Source organism: Chinchilla lanigera, unplaced genomic scaffold (genome assembly GCF_000276665.1).
Source record: "Chinchilla lanigera isolate Chin_1 unplaced genomic scaffold, ChiLan1.0 scaffold00036, whole genome shotgun sequence".
Lineage (NCBI taxonomy): Eukaryota > Metazoa > Chordata > Mammalia > Rodentia > Chinchillidae > Chinchilla > Chinchilla lanigera.
In genome coordinates, this window is record NW_004955437.1 from 11242971 (window position 1) to 11266109 (window position 23139).

A 23139-nucleotide genomic window follows, 5' to 3' on the forward strand; every position below is an offset into this window, starting at 1 on the left:
CCCCTCATCAGAGAACCACCATCTTACCCCTCTAGGCCTGGTTCAGTTCTTCTCTGCCAAGAGATGCTACAACCTGGCTTCTCTCAACGCTCATTGCAGGAACAGCCTAGAAGGGCTGATCCCGCATGCCGGCCCCTTCTTAAAAGTGTAGGCTGAGCCATACTCCTTGGCAGTTGTCCCTCAGGGACATTCAACCCAGACACACAGCACAGAAAGGAGACAAGGACCAAGGTCATTCACCAGATATATTTGAAGTCTAAGCTCTTTGAGCTGTACACGTGCACAAATGATTCAGTTGGTGGGAATCTTCCTCTTCCCCTCCATATGAAAAATTTTCAAACTTACAATAGTGCCAAAGAGCTTGTATCATGTGCAGCGCGGAAATGCTGAGGCGATCGATGGTGACTTTCACAGTGCGAGGAGGTCCCACTGAGGCACGGCGAGGAGCCCTGCCCTTTCCTGCCGCTCCTCCACCTCCCTGGAGCCCAGCCCTGCTTGATCTGGGGTAGGTGGATGGACGGGGATACGTGGCAGTGCAGGTTACTAAGGTTAACCACCAAGGTCACACACGCCACTGAGTTTGCACAATGACACGGGATGGTCACTTGAGCTTTTCCTAAGTTGCTGGCAATGTATGCTATGACTGGTTTGAAACACTTAGAAGTCATTTCCAAACACCTCTCATCTGCATCCTGGAAATACGGGATAGCTTAAAAAGCCGAGGCCCCCATGAGAAAGCTCAGCTTCTTTCGCTTGCCTGATGTAGATTTTTTGTTCCTCTGAAAAGCTAAGTCCCGCATTTCTCCACCAGAGGGCACCCTTTCTCCATTACTAAGTTTACTCCGTCCAGCGAAATCCTAACCCTCCACGGCAAAGGACTTAATAGCGACTCCTCAGATTTTATTTTTAAAAGGAGTCATTCTCCCTGTGGAAACTCAGAATCTTAGAAGTAATGCTCTCCTCGTTTCCTCCTGCACTGTGTGCAGTACTATATTGCTATATTCACAGTAGAACGGACTTTAATTTCTGAGTGATCAGAAGCTTTAAGTTTCTGATGAAACTAACATACACCTTAGTCAAAAACCACAACAATCCTTCCATCGCTTGGCTGTGTTATTGTTCTTGCCTGTGTGTCTGAGGCTTAGGTAAAGAAAGTGCTTCCCCACTCCACGATCGCCAGCATTTGCATCTACAGGAATTCGTTAACTGTGCAGATGGAGCGGAAGGTGATGGTTCTATAGGTGTATCTTCTGTAATGCACTTTGGGCTAGAGAATAGAAAAACCACATGGAACGCAAAGAATGTTTTAGAGCATGTAGGGCTTGCACAAGTAAGACCGGCAGACATCTGCCATCTTTACCCACTTTCATATGCTCAGCTGCTGCTTCATTCTGGAAATTTAGCTGCATCCAAATGATCTACCACTGCCACATCTTTATTTAAGAACAAGTGGTCTTGACAGCAAAGTTGATGTTGGCTAGCCACTCATCTATTGGCATGAGACGCTTTTGTGTCCTTTCAAAATTCAGCGTTATCCATAATGGCGTGTAATAGTATCAGATTATCGGCATTAGTATATGAACGCATTCGTAAGCAATGCACATATTATGTTTTAAAGCAGCTAATGGTTGGAGAATCTCTAAATAAAAAACATCCAGATATTAAAAGCACAGCTGAAACATTTGTACAAATATACAAAGAGGGAAAAAAAACAATCGTTCAGACATCGCGAGACTTTTATAATAAACGGGTTTGTCTGAAATCGGTCTCTATCACCCTGGACAAGCCTCCCCAAAGAGGTGGGAAAGTTCTACACGGAAGAGGTGGTGGAGGTCTGTGGCGGGATAGCTTTGGGGGCCAACTTCAGTTTTGCCTCCAGGAATTCTGACAGAGCTATGAAGTTTTGACTCAAAATTGTAACTCTGCCCAGACCTGTCGAGCTGGGCACTGCCGATCATGTTCCTAGACTAGAGAGGACATGGCTGGGTGCTAACAGTTCGTGAGTTAGAATATCCTCAAATCATGAAAATAAATGCTGGTGATCATGCATGTCCTGGGAATGTCGGGATGCAGAGGACTGAGTGAGATCGGATAGGGAAATCTCATGCAGTCAAAGTCAAGTTTACTTATGGTCCTATTTAAGTGACCAGGAAAAAAGAAAAGAAAAGAAAAGAAAAGAAAAGAAAAACCAACATGCGCACATCAGGACAGGGACTGAAACAGCTCACAAACAACACTGGTGCTATTTGTTACTGACGTCTCTGGCTTGGATCAATATGTGAGAATGAGGATGTGGGCTGTGCTCATTGTTTAATAAGAAAATACTACTTTTTTTTTTTCCCCTAGGACTTTCTAGATGTTGGGTTATATGTCATGGGTATGATATGATCAGGAGACATATCACCTTTGCCTAGCCCTTTTGTCTGAGAGGCTTGATTTCAAGGACAGAATCTCAAACAACCAAATACCCAGGGATTTAAAGGCAATTAATTTTTCTGACAGACAATGGGAGTGGGGGAGCATGATCAAGAAGAGACAGATATTATCGTCAAGGTGGAGCGGTCAGCTCAGTTGGACACAGAGGGTGGCAGGCCGGGACGCCGAGTCTGGATGATTTTTGGCTTTGGGGAAGTCTTTGGCTCTTCCTCTTCCTCTATGTCACTGTCACACACGTGCACGACGACACTTGGGGTGGACTCAGTCCCTGCGTGGAGCTCATACTTCTCTCCTGAAAAGCAAGAAACACAGTTGACAAACAGAAGGGGTTTCCAAACAGATTCTTTGGCAAGGTTTGTTCAGGAAGTGAGAGGAGTGTCATACAGGGGCTCATAAATCCCGGGGTCTCAGATGGTGGGGCAGGGGGCACCGGGTATGGTATGAAAACAACCTGTCATTGGATCCTGAGGGAACAACACCTGGTCCACAGTTGCAAGGTGATTGGATCAGGAGGGCTCTAACGTCATCACTGGATTAACCCATTAACAGAACTGTAATCCAGTGGTGTGACTGGGAGGTGATGGAGATTTAGACGGTGCAGCCTGGAATGGCTCATGGGTGAATGTTCTTTGGAAATGTTTTCATGTCCCTGCTCCTTCCTCTCTGGTTCTTTCCTTCTCCCTCTGCTTCCTGGATGCCATAAGGTCAGCATCTTTTCTCCACCATGCCACACGCTTCCGCCATTTTGTTTCTGCCACCCTAAAAGCAAGGAACCAGTGGGCCGTGGACAGAAACCATGCCCCAGAACAAACTTTCCCTCCTCTCGGTTGTTTTATCACAGTCACAGAAAACTGTCTGAGGCAATGTCTCTCCTTCAGAAGTGGTGAGTCCCTCTCCCACCAGTTTGGGGACAGGGACTCTCAGGGTGCAAAGTACCATCACCACCAAGTTAATAGTGTCAGCGTGCTCCATAGTAGAGGTATTTTATTGCTATGATCTTATTAATGCTGACATTTCATTGTTCTATTTTGGGAAACTCTCTTACTATCAAAATCCCCTAAAGCCTAACAGCTGCTGAGAGCCTACAAAAGGAAAAGAAATGACTTTAGTCTTGCTGGATTGAATTTTTCTTTTTTTGGCCCCTTTTTCCCTGTGGGCTTCAGCTAATTCCTTCACCTGGAGAACTGACGTCAATGCTCTCACCCTGAAAAGGGCCCAAGGGGGCTTAGCTGGGGACATGGAGCCAGTCAGACCTTATTCACCAGGGTGACATGGGTCCTGCCTTGGTACAGTGACAATGGGGTCAGCATTCCTTTGAAGGACAACGCTCATCTGTTACGTGTTATCTCCTGTGTGTAGATTGAAAGTGTCCTTTCCCTTGTGCAAGGAAAGGAGGCCAGGGCAAAAGCTATCAAAACTGCATGGATCAGGGCTTTCCTTCCATCCACACTGAACAAATTCCCAGTGAAAAGTTCCAGGATAAAAGTCCCCTAGCACTGGCTGAGAAGTACACTCTCACGCCAGCCTCTGGATGTGTTAGAGGCTTGGCCACTGCTCAAAAGAGAAGCCAAAGGGCTGGGGATTTAGCTCAGTGGCAAAGCACCTGCCTGGCAAGCGCAAGGTCGTGAGTTCGATTCCTGGTACTGGAAGAAAAACAAAAAAAAAAACAAAAAAAAGAGAAGCCGAAGCCCTGTGTCCCCTTCTCAAGTGAGTGGGGACTGGTTGGTGACGCAGTCCCAATGCCTACATGAATGGAGGAAGGTGTGTGGGTGTCCTTGGCTGCTTCCTGTGTCAGGGGAGGTCACTGCCGACCACAGGGCCGTAGACGTGGTTCCGGTACAATCTCAGAAGTGTGATGGCTGCTGGGCCTAGGAGACCTCCCTCATACCCCGTTGGCTGACAAGGGGCTCCTTGAATTGAGAAACTGATCCCATGCGATTACAGTTTGTAAACATTAGCATATTGGCGGGGTTAGGGGGGTGCGCAGAGTGTGAGGTGGAGCTGTGTGCACTGATGCAATTGTGACTCATTGTTCACAGGCTTAGCAAGAAACTTTTCTGATGGAAAAAGAAGAAATTTTCTGAAAACTTGAGTGCCACCAGGGCAAGTTCTTTCATTGTTCTGCTAAGGAACACACAGGATCCCTGCTGGAGGTTTTCCAAGCAGAGCCAAGCCCAACAGGTACAAGATGCTATTGTCCTCAGAACCAGGGCTTCTCCAAGAAGGTCCCCACCCCTAGCAGGGGCTCCTCCCATGCCACTGTCACCTGCATCCTGATTTATACCCATCTCCATGCCAGTCTCCTACACTTTCCGGACTCACATTCCTCTTCCTTTTTTTTTTGATACTATGTAGCGTGGGCTGGCCTCGAACTCATAGCAATCTTCCTATCTCAGCCTCCTGAGTGCGGGGATTACAGGCGTGCACCACCACACCCCGCCGGACTCACATTCCTGAAGCAGAAGGATAAGGTGTGTGTTTAAATAAAAAATGTAATACAGTAAAAGACATTGCCACGAAGCCACTCATCCCCCCGCCACACACACACACTCTGAATACGCTCGTCCTGTTCCTGCCACTTTCTAAAGCAGGTCTGGAAGTCCTCTCCCTGAGTGTCTTTAGTTGAACAGTCATGGCTGCCTCAATGACCTGAATTGATTCAAAACATTGACCTTTCGTGGTCATTTTGACTTTGGTAAGAGCCAGAAGTTTTGCACAGTGTCAGATCTGGTAGATACGTGGGTGAAGACACACCGTTGTGTTCTTAAGAGACTGTTTTTCTACTGGATGGCACCCGGCAGCAGCGTTAGCTGTGTTTTCTGATCACCTGTGGTAGACCGTCAGGGAAGAGTACCTCCAGAACTGCTTCAGAAAGCAGCGAGAATGATGGGATGAGTGCAGCTGAAGTGAGTAGGAGTGTTCTGAGGGTTTAATGGCAACATATCTTTGACTGCAATGCATTATTTGAAGTGTGAGTATTTGCTATATTTTTTGATCACTTTTGTATATAGTCTCTCTGTTGTTCCACACTCATCAAAAAGAGGCTTCCTCCACGAGAGGCAAGAGGTAGAGACCACAGAGAAGCCTCTGTGTACAAGCTCAGGTCAGGCGCCCCTTTTGGGACAGGCCCTGTTGTCTTTCCTTTCCTAATGTTATGGGCCTGGCTCAGGCAACAGCTATGAGGACACACAGGCCATAGTGATCCTACTTAAAGTACTTATTTGGGGGTGGTAAAATCTGCTATTCACCTCTTTCCCTTTTTTGTGGATCTTTTCAAATATTCTTCCATGTGGACATTTTGCCTATGAATTAAGGAAATGATTTATCCTGTCACTCCGTGGTGATTGAAGATGAACTGCAGAATATATGCTGGGTGAAAAGCTCCTTAAAATATTTTCCTGGAGAAAATTCTTAGAAAGGAAATGGGAAACGAGGGATCTGTGTTTCAGGACCACAAACCTGAGTCCTTTGGGTGGGGAATGGTGCGTAGAGGCCCAGCTAGCTGAAAAGGTAGATTCCAGTGGACTCGTGCTTTCTGTGATCAGAATAGTACAGAGATTGCTGAGCAAGAACTGAGACTTAATGGAATATTCATCCCACATGCACCAAAAATATGGGTGCTCATCTATATTTTAAAAACTGATTTTTTTTTTCTACCTCTGAATCAGAGCCTGGAATAGAAAATGTCCTTCCTTGTAAGTTACATTAATTAATGAAATGTGTTTTCCATTTGAGGGAAGCACTGTGTACCAAGTGTAACACCAGTAAAATTGCTCACTATGGCATATCTGGATGGAGCAGAATTTGGAAAAAGATAGATCTAAATATAGCAGACATACACAAACTTGAAACTCCAGCACCGTTTTAAGCCCTCCTCTGCAGTTAACTAAAATTGATCTCTGTAACAAGAGCTAAAAATAGCGAGAGGAAAAAAAAGGAGAGACAATGACTTTTCACATTGCTCCCTGCAGGCATTTTCAGCGACAATGGGCTTGAACTTCTGGGGCGTCAGGCAGCAGAACAAAGCCTGGCACTTTGCAAGCAGCCTCTGAAGTGGTGCAGCTTTTCAGGGCTGGCATCTCTACACTGCTGCCATTTCTGCTGATTGGTGTGGCTAAGCTCTTCTGCGGGGCTATGCTTTTTTTTTTAAATTTTTCCTATTTTGTTTCACATCAAAAAAGGACATGGCATCTCATGGAACATCCACTGCTTCTGGAACTAGAATAGATGCTATAAGATAAATACTCAATTCATCGTCTGCCTCAAGGTCAGAGATCTTGGTTGATTTAGGTCCCTGGGAAGCGAGGAGATGTACAGATCACCCAAGCGGATAGAGGGGGGAAAGCCAGAGAAATGTGTGAAGCCTTCGTCTCCTAGCAACTGTTTCTTAAACAGAACGGAATGTGGCACACTCTGATCTGCAGGTACAGCTGGCTAGCCGATGAGGGCAAGTGATATGCTCTAAAATAAGAGGGGTGGCGTATGGTTAGGGGGGCTGATAGCAAAACAAAATGCAGAGGAAGAAACGTGTATAAGTTCTGTATTTTTAAAATCTCCATTCACAGTTATCTTGAACTTCTTTTGGAGAAATTATTTTACTATTTGAGAGACCTTCTAGCTTCTTCAACTTTTTTGGATCAATCCTTTGCGCTTGCGCTTCTCGCCAGTGACAGAGGGACATATTTTAAACCCCTGTGGTGGGCAGGTGACTGAATCACTCTGTGCCTTACCTTTCCAGCTACATGGAAAGGTGATCCTAGCAATACCTGTTGCCTGCAAGCATTAAAAGAGACCATAGAATAAGGAGTTACAATGGTGCCTGACATAAGCCCTGTATATAAGTGTAGGTCATGTTTTTATTTTTTTCTGATTTATCTGTTTTCCTTTCTGGATCAGAAATGAAACACACAGTGATTAATAATGTTTGAGGGCTGGGATACAGCTCAGCATAGAGTACTTGCCTAACATGCATGAGGCTCTGGGCCCATCCCCAGCATTGTTAAAAAGAAAAAAAAGTTTAATATTGTGCCTCTCGTAATTTCCGGATTATAAACTAACTCCCACTATAATAAACAGAACTGAAAGAAACTTCTCAAATGGGATTGGCCCTTGTTGCTAGCTACATCTCCAGGCATCTTTGTAGTTTTTCCCCTGACCTCTCCCTCTGTGCAAGAGGGAGCACCACCAGCATCCCTTTTGTGAAGAGCAGGCACATAGCTCTGTCCCTGGAGGGTCTCAGCGAGGCCTGTGTCCCCAGCCTCCCTGCCTGCTGTCCTCCCAGCAAGGTCCTGATTCCACCCCAGGCAGCGGGTCATAGTAAGACTCTCACCGCCACTGGGTTGGCCAAGGTGATCCTAGTCTGAGCCCCACCCCCGGATGTCCTCTCCACGCTGCTCTTCCTGTGGACGGACCTGTCCCAGTAGGTTAGATTTCCCACCCCTTGTCGCTCTAGTCCTCGATCAATCCCATGAGCTGCTTTTCTTTGCGCCTGAGCTTCTGGGATTGAAGCAGCCACTGCTTAACATGAAATGAGTTATGATTTCTTACTGAGATGATTCTGCCGAAGGATTAAGAATGAATTTCACTAAATCTTTTTAAAATGGAAATGCTGGAAGTCCCTTCGTTATTGAAAACATTAATTTAGTGCTGCTTGACTCAGTCTGGCTCAAGCCGTAGGAAGCAACAATTTGCTAGAGAAGACAGCGTCTCTAAGCAGGCTAACAGCTCTTCCATTCACTTACGGATTCGTTTATTGGCCCGCTGTTTACTGAGCACCAGCTATGTGCCAGCGGCTATCACAAGCTAAGAATGCAAAAAGGAATACAGTGTGCATCTTCCCCTCAGGAAGTAGGGAAGACAGGAAGCTGAGCAGGAAATTACTCTGAGGATAGCAGGGAGAATATGGGCAAAGACCTACAGGAAACTTTGGAGGAGCTTCTTGCTCTGGCACCTTTGTGGGGAGACTCAGAGACATGGGTGGGAGGATTTGGGGTACAGCTCCTGCTCCCTCCTTGTTGCAGCTGAAACAACCCCTGCTGTGGTTTGAGTGTGTTTCCTGTTGGAACCTTAATTCCCACCGTGGCAGGGTTGGGAGGCCCTGCGTTCTCAGGAGTGGGTTAATCCCTCTCTCATGGGTCTCGCTCTCATGGGACTGGATTCACTAGCACAAGAGCGAGTTGTCATAAAGCAAGGCCACTCCCTGTCCCCAGGTCCTCTCTCTTGCACACATGACCAGCAGAACCCGCACCCTGCTCTTAGACTACCCGCTCTCCAGGACCATGAGCCAAGCTACCCCTTTCCCTATAAATTACTCTGGCCACAGCAAATGGACCTTGGCAACCTCCAGTGGAACGTCTGTGACATGTACAGCTCAATGACTGGCTGTGAATCATTTATCCATGTGGCATCAGGAAGCAAAAAGAAACAGCTTCAAATGGCTCCCAAGGAGAGGAGCAAATGGTATCCCCAAATGCCTCCAAGTCCCATCTGTCCACAGACACATCAGTCACCCTTGAAAAGCAGGACACCCCTGCTTCACGCCCACGCACAACAGTGCACATCTCCATCTGCACGCTCTGGACAGCGGGCCAGACTTTCCGGGAGCCGGGGTGGGGGTAGAGAAAACTGCCAGTGCACGGAGAGGACAAATGTGCTACCGTGACAGGGCAGAACAGGCCTAAGGCAGCCAGCATCTGGCCCACCACTCCCTGGATTTAGAAGAGCCAGGATCCGGAATTGGCCTGTCACCAGCCAGCTGTGTCACCTTGGGGAAATCCAGCCACCTTTCTCCAGCTTAGTCCCTGGATCTGCGCACAGGGATAATGAGCTCCTGTCTCGGTACTTGGCGCACCATGGGGGAGCCCCGCACGGCAGCTGGACATCTGCTGTGATAAAGGAAGCTGAAGGGCACAGGCAGGGCAAAGGCTTGCACCTGCGCAATGGGGACCGAAGACTCACAACTCATACGTAGAAAGAATCACCCCTCCCTTTCCTGCCTTTGAGACCATTTCCTTCTTCCTCCTCCCTGCTCTGTGCCAGGCCTGCTCCAGTGGGTAGAGCAGAGGGCAGAGGGGCTCTGAGGGTCAGCAGGTCTGACTCAGCCTGGGCCTCCTTTTCAAGAGTGAGGTCCTGGTTGTGTCACGGGTGAGTTGTCTACCAATTCTTGGAACTCAGGTTCCCACCCTGTAACATGCAAGTCAGCCCACTGAATGTAGCCTTAGAGATTCTGTGAGTTCTATCTGCTGACAGTCAATATAGCTCTGCCGAATGCTCCAAGGTATCCCTGTTACTGTCTGTGCAGGGGAATCACACTGCAGACCCAAGGAGCTGGGCGCTGATCGGTCCACTGGACTCTGGCCCAGTCCACTGGGCCAGATGTGGTTGTCTGCTACCGAAGTGGCCTCCCAGAGCTTGGCTTGAGAGAATCCCAACAGGCCCACTCTGAACAGGGAGTGCGCCAGTTTAGGCTTCCAGGAAGTCCTGTTTCACAAACCTCGCCCGCATATTACATCACTTCCTTCCCTGGTTCGGCTCAGACACCCACAACTTCTCAGAGTGGCTCTTTGCCTGTGAGATTTGGGGCCATATCCAAGGTTCCAGGAGCCAAAAGACTCACTGGTGACTATAAGGAAACCCCAGGAGCTTGTTCTAGAGGATGCTTCTAAGTTAATTTCAGGCCACGAAAGTGACAGCCACAGTTCTCTTGCAGGGAGGGCTTATGAATCAAACCAGCCTCATGTTTATCTGAGGAACCAGTAGGGCTGAAGCACTTCCTGGTTTGCCCAGAAGTTTTACCCTCAAACATCCCACGTCCCAGGGACCCCTCCATCCTCAAAGAACTAGGTTTGAAAATGTCATTTTTCCTGACCACACGAGGAAATACAGGTGTGAACTTATTCTGAGTTTATCTTCCTGGAATCTCACATTAGGCTCCCAGTGGTTCTTGAAAATGCCGATGCCTAAGCTTTACTCCAGATCAGTTAAATTAGAATCTCTTGGGGTAGGCTAAGAGCCCTGAAATTGTATTCTAAGGCTCCTTTTCTCTTTGGCAGAAACCTCAGTAGACAGAGCCGGCTTCTCGCCATTTCATTGGTACCTTGGTTCACGGACGCTTTTTTTGCAGATAATTTGGTTTGCAAATAAAAGCATTCGGCAAAATTTTGTTCTTGTTTGTAAATTCTACATCAGGTGACAAACGTGACTGTGGCCATCTTTCCTGCACAAACACAAACGTGACCATCTTTCCCAAAATTATGCAACAAATTAAGTTCGTGAACCAGGGCACCACTGTATTTATCCTGGGCTCCACAGTACTGAGGACTTTAGCTGACCCTAGGTTCAGTGCCCCCTTGAACCCCCACCCTTTTTCCTCCTGCATAACATAGGAAAAAAAAATTCTGAGCACAAAGTGATATCATCCACTGAAATTGAAGGCAATTATCATTTCTAGGTATAAAATCTAAACAACTCTTTGGGCAAGTGCATAAGAGATACACATACGAATGTTAAGGGTAGCTTTGCTGGCAATAGAAAAATCCTAGAAATAAAGTGTGGAGGTGTGTTCCTCTACTGGAATACTTACACTGAGGTGAAAATGAATGACTCAGAGGTACAGACACCAACACTGGAACAAAGTGACCACAGGACTTTTCTAAAGTTATAGGCAAATGACCAGTTCCTCGGGGACTTTTTCAGGCAGATTGTCTAGGGGTGGCAGCTCCTGGGTGTACTCTGACACCTCTGGCAGCAACGAGACACGGCTGCCCAGCAGAGCAGCCTCCTGCCAGCCAGTCTAGCCCATCCTACCTGTTCTGAGAAAGGAACTTCCTCATGGGACACAGAAATCCCAGAAAAATTAGGTAGCAGTGTCAGATCTTCAGACATCTGTGCTGCAACCCAGAAGCCGCATAGTCTGAAGTCATTCTAGTACTAACCCCACATTGCTCTTAAGCAGGCACAATGCTGGATGCTAAATTCTCATCCGTCCTCTCTGCACTGGCCACACAGAGCCATAAACCCACTAGAAATCCAGATGTCCCGACAAACCCACTTTCCAGGGGGCAAATCTCGTCTGGCTTCTGTAGGCTGCCGACAGCTCACCTGGCCCTAGTTTGGCCACAGCGTAGAGGAGGTCGTAGTTGAGCACGGGCGTGGCGTCGCTGATGGGCTGCCAGCCCACAGGCGGCGAAGACGGGGGCGAGATGAGGAACTGCTTGGCAGGCTGGGGCGGTGCCAGGTGCAGCTTGTCTCCATCTGTCTCTGGGGTCTGGACCTGCAACAGTCAGGACGAGACGCTGGGTCCCTATGGCCTTAGACACGGCACGCTAGTACCCTAAGAGGGCGCCCGGGACAGAGGAACGCATGGCGCAGTGTGTGGTGATCCTCACTGCTTACTACGCACCATGCCCCAGCTGTCTCTCTTAGTCCTCAGAACAGCGGATCCCCTCAGCATCCAGACTTCCAGGGACCACCCGCTGGAAGTTCTGATGCAGGAGGCCCAGGAGAAATGCAGAGTTCCTGGGAATCTGCATTTCTACCATGTTACCGAGTCCACAGGTCATGCTCCTGGGCCGCTCTTACCACAAACCAGGCAAATCGATCAGCCTTTCTTCTGTTGTCTCTTCCCCTTTCTCCTCTTTTCCTTTTTCCTTCTCTCCCTGACTTCCTTCTTACTAAAATAAACCTCACATTACATGAAATCGACCATGTTAAAGTCAACAGTTCAGTGGTATTCTGAAAGTCTTTCAACTGCCAGTGCCAAGACCTTTTTATCACCCCAAGGACAAGCCTGGACCCATGATGAAACAGGGATTACCGTTCTGGCTCCCACTGGTGCCTGGCACCCCAGGCTGTATTGTGTCTCTGTGAATTCACTGACATTTCATACACATGGAATCAGAACACGTGACCGTCTGGGACCGGCTTCTTTCACTTCGTATAAGGCTCATCACGCCGTTGCATGTGTCCACACACATTTTCTTTCCCTTCATAGCTGAATAGGATTCCACTGCATGAGCATACTACAGTTTGTCCATCTGTTGGTACCCATTTGGGATTTTCAGCTTTTGTCCATTTTGAGTAGTGTGGTCTTGAACATACATATGTCACTATTACCCTGTCATTGCGATTCTCTGGCTTGACGGCCACTCTAAGACAAGAATAGATTCATTGGGGCTGGTGCTTTTGATCTCTAGTTTTCAAGGGTGATTATTTTTCCAGCCTTGTTAGTGGGGAACAGGGTATTAGATATTATATATGTGTGTAAAGATATTATGTATGCATATATATTAAATTTTTATGTATATATGTATGTATGTGTGTGTCTTCAGTACCTAGGAGTAGAATTACTAAAAACAAGAAGTAAGGCAGAAAAATTATTTTTGGTAAAGAATTACCTTACCTGGGCAAAGTAGAGTTTTAACTTCTTCCCTCTGAACTGGGTTTCATGAAGTTCTATCCTGGCGCGAGCTGCAGGTTTAGGGTTGCTGAAGTTTATCCGGACGCGTCGGAAGCTCTTAAACAGCTGGAACGTCACACAGTCATCATAAGTCCGGAACAGCCCTTCAAATTTTTCCTGATAAATCAAACACAGGGGAAATTCATTGGTCATGCATATCATATGATGCCAGATCTTACAGAAACAAGTGACCAGGTAGGTAGCCTGCAAGAAAAAGTCAGAATAGATCATCAGTCATGTACTTTATCTATCTGCTGGTGTGATGCCAGGCACTAAAATGCCACCGAATTCAGTTGAAATTTGCAACCTAGATTGAGGGATCGGTAGTGACTAGGGCTCAGCATGCATGAAACAACTTGGAAATTGTGCAAAATTGTGTTTCTGTGTATGTGTGTGTGTGTGTGTGTGTGTGTGTGTGTGCACTTTCTGGGGAGAGGGACTGTAGCTGCCATTAGATTCTTTTTTTTGTTTGTTTGTTTTTCTCCGGTACCGGGAACCGAACTCATGACCTTGCGCTTGCCAGGCAGGCGCTTTGCCACTGAGCTAAATCCCCAGCCCCCGCTGCCATTAGATTCTCAAAGGAATATATTACCTCAAAAATATTAAAGTACGTGGTAAGTATCATCCATGATTATCAATCTGGGGCATTTTCTCGGTGAAAGGTATGAGATGCCCACACCACACCAACCCTTCTAGTGCCATGTGGTTAGTGCTGGTCAATGATTGGAGCTTCAGAAAGTCAATAAAATGTATGCAAAAGTCAGGAACAAGCCTCCAAGTGACACTTCAGTGCCTTCCCCTAAAAAGGCCTCATATTCCAGGTAAGGAATCTGAGCCCTGCCCAAGACACAGTCATCCCAATAGGACTCTCCTCATCCAGGGCCCTCTAAGCAGCTCTGTGGAGCAGAAACAGCTTTTCCATATTTCTACCCTGTCCCAAGCAAATTTGGTCTGGGCAAGGGAGAGGGCCCCCAGCTGCATTAAAACACTGAGATTTGGTGATTTTACTTCTCCAGCATAGCCAAGCCTATCAGAAAACAAAGCAGTAATTGAAACATTTTGATTCGAAGCACAATTTCAATTCAACTGAAAAAAAAAAAAAAAAACCACCTATTTATGAAATGCTCACTTGGAACAAGGCCTGGTCCCTCTCTAGACTCCAGGGGGCCACAGAGACACAGATCATATGTTCTGATCTTCAGCAAGCTAATAATTTTGCATGAGAGGTAGACATACGTGAAGACCCAGAAGACTGGGAAAAGCCTCAGAAGAGAATCTGGGAAGCAAAAGCATGTATATTAACCCCTTCTCTCTGGTTACTTTTATACTTTAAATAATTCCTATTATAAGTAAGAAAACCAGTGCATATTAAGCTACTATGTGTTCTCTATATAGAAACTGACACTAAGGAAATGACTTCTGTTAAAAAAAAACACATCTGCTTTTTTTTTTTTTTTTTTTAAATTTTTTCCGGTACCAGGAATCGAACTCACAACCTTGCACTTGCCAGGCATGCACTGTGCCACTGAGCTAAATCCCTAGCCCCACATCTGCTTCTTTTATTTTGCCAGGTCCTTTGTCATAAGAGTGAACCCAAATGGGAAGGGTGATGCTAGAATGATGAGTAGTACAAATCCATAGAGTTGAACTTGAAATTGCTCTAAGAGGTGGTAAATTCAACCTTTCCCTCCTCATTGCCACTCCTTTACAAATTGGGGTCCTGAGATCTGAAGACAGAAGGAGAGACCCACCCAAGGGTCCATGAACCATCCTTCAGTGGCGGAGCTATGGTCAACAAAGTCCTGTGACCCTGACCACAGAGATGCTGTGACTCTGACCATAAAGAATCATGCTGCTAGACTGACAGGAAGAGTCGGTCATGTTAATAAGAGCAGGAAATGGATAACTGCAAACTGAAGAAGGCTAGAGTGTGACCACATGTGGTAGGATCAACACAAGGACAGGGCTGGGAATCCCTGACTTCTGAGAGTGCATGGGAAGAGTGTCGTACGTGGTACGAGGCTTCCTGACTCTCAGGCACCCAGGTGAGCTTGTCTTAGACACTCACGTCCATGTGTGGGGTCTTTTCAGGAACCCACAAGGCCGTGGGTCTGCACTGTCCCCCGAGTTCTTTTTCTTTTTTTTGGTTTGGTTTTTCTCCGGTACCGGGAACCGAACTCACGACCTTGCGCTTGCCAGGGAGGCACTTTTGCCGCTGAGCTAAATCCCCAGCCCCTTTCCCCCGAGTTCTAACTTCCATGTCTGTGCATGCTCTTCTCTTTTATACCAATATAAAAACTGCCCAAGTAACTAAAGATTTTGTTTCATTACACTTGAGAGAGATTTGAGGGGTTCCTTCTCCTCCATCCTTTTCCCTATCAGGAACAAAACAAGAATCTTGTCGTAGGCAGGACAGTTTTTTTGTCATCTCTCAGGCCTGAGAATCAGCCACCTCCCAGGCCTGCAGCTTCAGCTCTCACTCCAAGGGGGCTCATTAAGGAATTAATTGCTGCAAGCCTGCGTTTTCCTGAGCAGGAATCCTGATGATTAAATGCTTTGTTTCTCCACAGTGAGGGTGCTCTGAGCTGCTCAAATCCCAGCTACTGGTTTGATTAACTCGGGGAGGTTTCAGGAAGGGGAGGAATTAGAAGATTAACAGGACTTATCCTATGTCACATCAAGTATGTTTCAGAAGATCTTTGGGTCTCTGAGGCCAATGTGTCTTCTGGTTCTGTTCGGGGTCTCCACCTCTAGATCTCCTCTGCAAGGCCTGGGAGTCGCACTCTTTTCCTCTGAGTCTGCCCTTCTCCTTTTTAGTCTGTGTTTCTCTTTTATGCCTCCCATCTCATTAGAGTGGTTACCTCTGAAAACTTGCATCAGGAGAAGGATCGAGGCACCCAGGCTTAGGCTTTGGGTAAATGGCCCATGTGAGCCCCCGTAGGACATCAGCAAGTGGTCACAGCTGTTTTTCCCACTGACCCTCAACAGAGAGCTCTAGGAAACTTCTACTGCAAAGTTGGCCATGGACATGAAATTCTGTTATCCCTTGGCTTAGGCTCAAGGCCAATGAACAAGAAGAGCTTTAGTCCCCAACCTGGGGAGCATCCCAGGGACTGGGGTGTCACTGGACCACATGGGGCTTAATGTCTATAATGCTAATAATAAACAGCTCACAGCTACCTGGCAGGCCCTATCTGTACAAGTCTTGGGGAAACTTGCAGTTGTAGGAGGTGACAGCTGGCCGAGAACAGGGTACTTGCTGGCCATTTCTATCTTTTTTTTCTATTAGCAACATGACAAACATTTCATTTGCTAGGGCAACAGATAGCAGATGAAATTGGCTAAAGGAAGATCCAGCTCAATGAGCCACCAGATGTTCCCTTAGGGAGACAGTGCGGGGCTCTGTCAGCACGGGCACAGCGGGGCTGTGGGCTGATGCCCAGGTCCTGCCAGGCACACAGGCAAATGTTGTCCTCGTACCGGGAACCGAACTCACGACCTTGCGCTTGCCAGGCAGGCGCTTTGCCGCTGAGCTAAATCCCCAGCCCCTCAAGCCCTTAGTTTTAGCACCCCTTTATACTCTGAAAAACTGCAGCCAACTGAACTAAAGAACCTAAGAGAACTAAGAACCTAAAATTAGAGCCTAAAGAACTGTTATCATGTGGGTTTTACCTGTCAGTATTTATCACATAGAAATTAAAACTGAGCAACTAAAAGATATTTATTTATACCTTTATTTCAAAGTAACTAGAATAAAACAAACAAAACAAAACAAAACACAGGAGAGTCAGTGGCATAGAAACTTGATAGACATAATTTGGGCTCTTCTTGACTCCTTACCAGAATAACTCCTCCCTGGAGAGTCTGAGTGGGGACCTGAACACAGCGTCATCGGTGAATGAGCTCAGGGTGTGCCCATGCCCCTTCTGGTCTGGGTCATAGCTTTAGAGTGACCTCCTATTCTAAACAAGTCCCTTGTGCTCCATTTATCTGCTGCTACAAAAGAATCCACCCCCCAAAAAAAAGTAACTAGAATAAGCCCATTATATTCACATAACCCTTTCATGAGAAGGTACTGTTTTCCAAAACATGAAAAAACAAGTGAGAAGATAGGCATTGCTTTGCATTTTTGCAGCTCTCTTTAATTTGTAACTTAATGGAAGACGCTGGGAATTACATATCTGCTTCTGCACCCGGTATCTTGCCCTGTCTGGTTTTGACTCCAGGGTAGGAAACAAAGCCAGACTCACCCCATTCTGTGCTTGAAGACACACAGTTTGTTACCAGCCTTGCAAATAACTGAATACTCCTCCCCAGAACTTCAAAGTGTAACAAGTGGTAGTTTCTTACAGTGAATTGTAATGTTGAATCGGAAGCCATAATCAAGCAACATTTTTTATTATGTTAAGGTCCAGTTATCTTGTAACAGTGCACTTTGGTCACCTGGAAAACATTGGTTCTCTGATTTATGCAGCTTTCCCAAATGGAGCAGTTTCCTTACACAGATGTAAAAATCATACTATTAATGTTCTTACCTATCCCATCTTTAGGCATCAGAAGAGCTGTCAGACTCACAATGGCAGACACAAGGTGTCCAGAATTCTGTTTTTCCCAAAAGCTCATGGTTTGTCACTGGCAAGGGGCACCACCATTATTGTATGTAAAGCAGCAGATCCACCTCATCCCTGCCGGCTGTCTGCACACCTGTCACCTCCAGTCGAGTGCATTGTTCCACGGGGGAAGGCTGCAGGCAGGCGCTCGTCACAGGTGAAGGTGTTGCTCTCCCTAGTTAAACAGTGGATTGGGGTTGCTATGGGGGAGCTTTATGGATGCTTCACACTTGATACTCAGACAAAGGTGTGTGCTCAGGATAAAGAGGTGAGAAAGCTAATAACTTTTCCGCTTATCAAAGTCTTAAACTAGAATTTCCTTTCTTTTTCCCTATTTTGTTTAAACTGTGTGGTTGTGAGGGTTATGGACATTGCAGGTAGAGTTCAGCGCTGTCTCATGACTCATGCTTTATTACCAAGGGGGTAAATGTCAACAAAGCCAAAGAGGCAAGTGATGTTTTAGGATTATTAGGAAAACAGTCTTGGCTTAACCCAATAAGCAGCAGGCATTGAGAGCTTCTGTACAGTATGATCTCAGAAAAAGGTGGGATCCAGTTGGCCTGGGGCAAAGACAGGAGGTCTAGCGGCAACCTTCAGGATAAAACAAGAAGGTCAAGAAGAGCTGCACACCAGGAAGTGTGAGGAATGCTTCTGGGAGGTCCAAGAGTATGGAGTGGAGACACCATCCACCTTGGATGTGGGTAGATCTGTCCCTGCAGAGGGACAGTGACCCTGCACAGTGCATTTTTCATTCTAAGGATGTCTCCATTTCCCTGATTATACGGAGGCATCACTTACGCATTTAAGTCTCAAAAAATCTAAACAAACACAAAACCAAACCCCCTCCCAAACAGAAAATCTGTCTTTGAACAGAGGTGAAGCCAAGCATCATGGAACCAGGGAGCCAAGGCTCTTGAACCTGTGGTTCGAATCCATGTGTCACATTGATGGTGGAGTGCTCCCTTCCCCTGAACCCTCTTGTAAGCACAGGCATTGGAGCCGTGGGGAGGAAGAGCATGAAGAGTGCTGCCTGGGCCCACGGGGAGACTTCAGACATTTTGTCACTTTAGGCAGGAGGCCCGGATGTGTACATTTATGTGACTCCAATGTCACCTCCTAAACAGGTATTTTAGGAGTTAAGGAAGAAGGAACAACCTTGCTGCACACTAACCAGTGCTATTAAAAAGACTTCTAGAAAATATAAAACAGGGGATTTGCAGGTTTATGTTTCTTGCGACACTGGTTTTGTAGCAAGATGCATTGCTGAATACATCTTGTTTGAATCCTAAGCTATGAGTCAGGGGTGCAGACAGGGATGGGGCAAAGTGCTGGTCACCTCTGAGATTTGCTGAGGAAAGGGCTTCTTTCTGAAATGCCACGCCTTGTCCTCCCCTCACTGAAAGTCGTGGGTGACGAACTTTAAAGCCAAGCGTGGGGTCTCACGCCTCCAGATGGAGGTGAAGCTTCTGTTTTAACACCGGGCTGCCAATAATTGACAAGGACACTTTTAGGAAGTTTACTGTTAAATTAAAGGGCTAACTGCGAAGTGTGTTCCACATCACGTCCTTCTGAAGACAGGCAATTTAAAATTTAATCCATTCTTGTTCCCACTTGGCATCTAATCAAACTCAGCTTTTCAAAGGCAGCATGGTGTCCTTTTGCTTATTTTTCCCATGAAATTGAAATGGCATTTTCATTCTTTTAAGAGGCAGACAGAAGCAATTTTTATAACTCAATCATTTACTTTAAAAAGGAAGTGCACAGGTTTTATGCTCCTGATGAAGTGTGTGTGTGTGTGTGTGTGTGTGTGTGTGCACCCACATGTGTGCACAAGCATGCACACAGATTGAACCCAGGGTCTCACCATGCCAGGCAAGGGTTCTGCTACTAAAGCACATCCCCAAACCCTCCTATGGATCTTTCCGCTACCCTTTTCTCCTCTTCTATTTTTATTTAGGTCCTTTCTCTATTCTTCCTTATGACATAGAAAAAGTGCGCATTAATGATAAAACCATACAGAAAATTTATCTTTTTTTGTTTTGTTTTGTTTTGTTTTGGTACCAGGAATCGAACTCACAACCTCATGCTTGCCAGGCAGGAGCTTGTGCAGCTGAGCTATATCCCCGGCCCCAGAAAATTCAGTTTCTCATGTTCAAATTCCTTGAGACTGGAAACTCAGGGAAACAATTGTCTCGAATCTCCCACCCCTACTCACTTCAGGGTACGAGATACTCCCAGAAAGCCTTTCCCACCTGAAACATGACATCAGCACCTATCAAGGCGGAAGTGAGTGGATGACCTGAAACCGAACTGATGCTACAGCTGTAGCTGACACTGGCCATGATCTTGCACAGTGGCTGCATTTCCACCTGGGCATTTGTGAGATGGCAAACAAGTGCCTGGGTAGGTAGGTTGAATAATGGCTAAGGTTCAAGTGTTCTCTAGGTGCCAGGTCCTAAGCCCCTGATATGTCCTAACTGTTTGTTCTCACAGGACACGGACGAAGCAGAGGAGGAAATGGGTTGGAAGAGATCTATACTGTGCTCAAGGTGTGCACCCAGTCAGAGATGATTGCAGAGTGCATCCCAGAAAGTCTGGCACCTGGAGTTATATAGTCTTAATGCTAGGCCACACCACCAGCGGAAGAAAGAAGAAAAGCTACATCTGTCAATGGGATGAGAGCTTCCGGGGCAGTTCAGACTAGAGGCAGCTGTAGATTTTATCATAGGATGGAGCTGTATTTCTGCTGCAGCCTGTAACTTTTTGTGTGTGAATATCACACACACAACTTCAAGATTTTTGAACATGAGCCTGATTTAGGGCCCAAACCATGGCCAGTCAGTCAGCTGAGATAATTTGACTGCATAGTCCATGTAGAATTATTTCTCTCTACATGATACAGATGAAAGTTGGGGAAGCTGGGAGAAGCCAGCAACATATGGTCAGTATCTGCCGTAATTAGGGTGACTACTTAATGTCCTGAAAAAGGGTGCTTTGAGTATGCTGGGACCTCAGGACTGTTGGTCCCCTGAAACAGTGATCCCTAAATAGTGGCCCTCAGCCCATGAGGAGCCATGGCAGCCCTGAAGGAATGTATGCAAATCTACAGGCTTCCCTGCGATTCTGAGCCACAATCGTGCACACACTATTGTCGTTGGTGTTCGTTCCACTGAGGACTACTTGTACATTCTTGCACATCTCAGAGATTATAAGCACCACCAACATGCACAAGACTTTCCTAGATGCAGACACTCTCCCAGAGCCATTCATCCTGCCAGCCCCACCTGTGGACCACAGACCGAAGGCGGCAGTCCCTGGAAGCCAGTTGGATAAGCATTATCACGGGTCCCAAGCCTACAGACCAACTAATTCAGAATCTGCACCTCCACAAGATCCTCTGACAACTCGCATCCTGTTTCAGTTTGAGACTAGCAGGTTAGAAGACGTGGGTTGGACTGTTTGAGACTTACATGTCTCTTGGCTCACTGAATAAATTATATAAATGTGGTACCTGTGACTACTGGTCTTTTGGTGTTACTGGTTTTTCAATTCTTTGCATTAATTAATAGATTTGTAGCCTTATGGTAATTATTCCTGTTGACTGCTTTGTTCTTGCAATTGTTACCGTACATTTGTTTTTAGTTGGATTATCTTGTTCTTTGCAAATTCTTTGTTCTTGCTGGTTCTTTTCCATGATAAAGAAGGGGTGTGAGTAGGATTTTGGGACCTAAGGAGGAGTGGGTGAGGAGATCTCAGAGAGTACCTGTGTCTCACTTCCAGGGTAGGGGGTAACCAAAAAAGCATCGAGCTTCAGAATCCTCCCACCCTTCACTTTCTGTAGGGACAGGGGAGTGGACATGTCGTGTGGCAGTGCAGGCAGAGAGGCTCTCAGGCAGCCACAGTGCATGTCCCATAGCTAGAGCATCACCAAGAATGACCAAGTCCTTTCTGTGTGCTATGAGGAGCACAGATGTAGGCAGAGAGAATAGAAGACCCAAGGAGGCCACATGGCCAGGACAAGGAAGAAAGAACCACCTCATGGGTTTGTCACGGGGAGCAGGTGGAGTCAGGAGGGAAGGATGCAGGTGGCTGAGCACTGGCAGCTGGAGACACAGTGGCAGGAGCTTGGCGGAGCTTACAGGAGGCTCCCAGCCTTGCTTCCTTTGCTTCCCTGCAAGGCTAACATTGTTCCAGCCCCCGAAGTTCAATTCTTGACCAGGGTTCTAGAAGTGGATAAATTAGAGTTTTAAAATCAGTAGGTGAAAGTTTTACTGTAGCTATTTTTTATCACAAAAACTACAGGACAATACTGCTTTTGGATTTGTACGGTCCATGAAGTCTGTGCCTCTGTGTCACACTGCAGTTCACAAGGATGTGATCCCAGTGTGGGGAGTTTCCCACAGCTGGACTTGGTTCCTCCGTCCTCTCCCGAACAGAAACCTCCTGGACATGACTCTGACTGCATATGGAGTCACTGAAGGTCACCAAGAATCAGGAGTTCTTGGCAGAAGCATCACTTACTTTGCTATTCTTGAGAAAGAAAAGCTCTTGGGTTGTCAGAGACCAATGATGACCAGGAGCCTGTGGAATGAACACTGATCTAGGACCTCTACTTTGCTGGGCAGACAGGGTGAGAAAACCAGCTCAAAGCAAGAGGGCACTCACAGACATAATCACATTTCAGCAAGCTTCTCTCTAGCTTGCTTTTGTTTGGGAGGGGAAAATGTGGGGTCCAGGCCTGATCCCACAGGATATCTTAATGTACCTAAGCAACTTCCTTGTAACATCTGCCTGCGGGCGTTCACAATAGGGGTTCTGGTTCTACAGTGTATTTTGCCACAACATGACCTCAGAGGAGAGGCATGCCCACATGGGAGAAGCAGAAACTGGGTCCAGGAGCAGAAACAGAGGGTATAGCTCTAGGTTCTGTGACTTCAGGATTTAAATGCTCTCCACCTAGAGAAGGAGGCAGGAGACTTGGAACCTCCTACCTGGGAACAGGAGGGATGCATTTACACTGTAGTCACCCACCAGCTGTTCCTCTCTTAGACTTTGTGAGCTGTACTCGGTCTTCCCAATACCAAAGGCTACTTTGGGGACCACTTTAAACACAAAGCCTATCTGGGTTTGAAAGGAGCTACCCATGTCTCATAAATAAGGAATTTAAACTCCAGTTTTTCAGTGCACAAGCCTGGGAGTTGCAATTGCACGGGGCACGCTCTGCCCTGCAGTGAATCCTGCTGCGGCTGAGCCTCCACTGACTTCTACCTTGCCTTGATGCACCCGTGTCTCGGTGAGCTGGGCGGAGCAGTGGGTGTGTGTGTTGGGGGGAGCATTGTGTGAGCTGGATAGGAACACAGGGGCCTCCTGCACCCACTGGGTTCACTCCCTGGTTCAGCATCCAGGGCTCTGCCTGAGAGGACGAGGAGGAGACACAGCTTTGTTCTGTCTGGGAAGCAATTTAGGATCATTGTTGAGGAAAACGGAGAGATCAGCAAAACTGTCCCCTGCAATTGACTGTGCTCAAGTCGCCACTGTTCCATTTGGGAGATGTGTTTGCTTTCTGTTCGCACATGCGTCTCTGTTCCATCCTGAACAGACACGAATTTCCACATGGTTATTTACCCAAATCAGGTC

The 23139-nt window shown here is 46.8% G+C and overlaps 1 protein-coding gene across 6 annotated transcripts in view; it reads right to left on the minus strand.

Annotated features, from left to right (window-relative positions):
* Positions 1–224: 224 nt before the first annotated feature.
* The window catches only part of Rcan2 (regulator of calcineurin 2), a 163294-nt gene continuing 140379 nt past the window's right edge, over positions 225–23139 (minus strand). For all 6 annotated transcript variants that reach the window (XM_005389854.2, XM_005389848.2, XM_005389850.2 and 3 more), the window contains 3 exons: positions 12836–13009; positions 11536–11707; positions 225–2728 (listed from right to left, as the gene is read on the minus strand). In XM_005389854.2, the coding sequence (XP_005389911.1) occupies positions 2568–2728; positions 11536–11707; positions 12836–13009 (507 nt within the window). In that variant the 3' untranslated portion in view covers positions 225–2567. The remainder of the gene's footprint in view (positions 2729–11535; positions 11708–12835; positions 13010–23139) is intronic.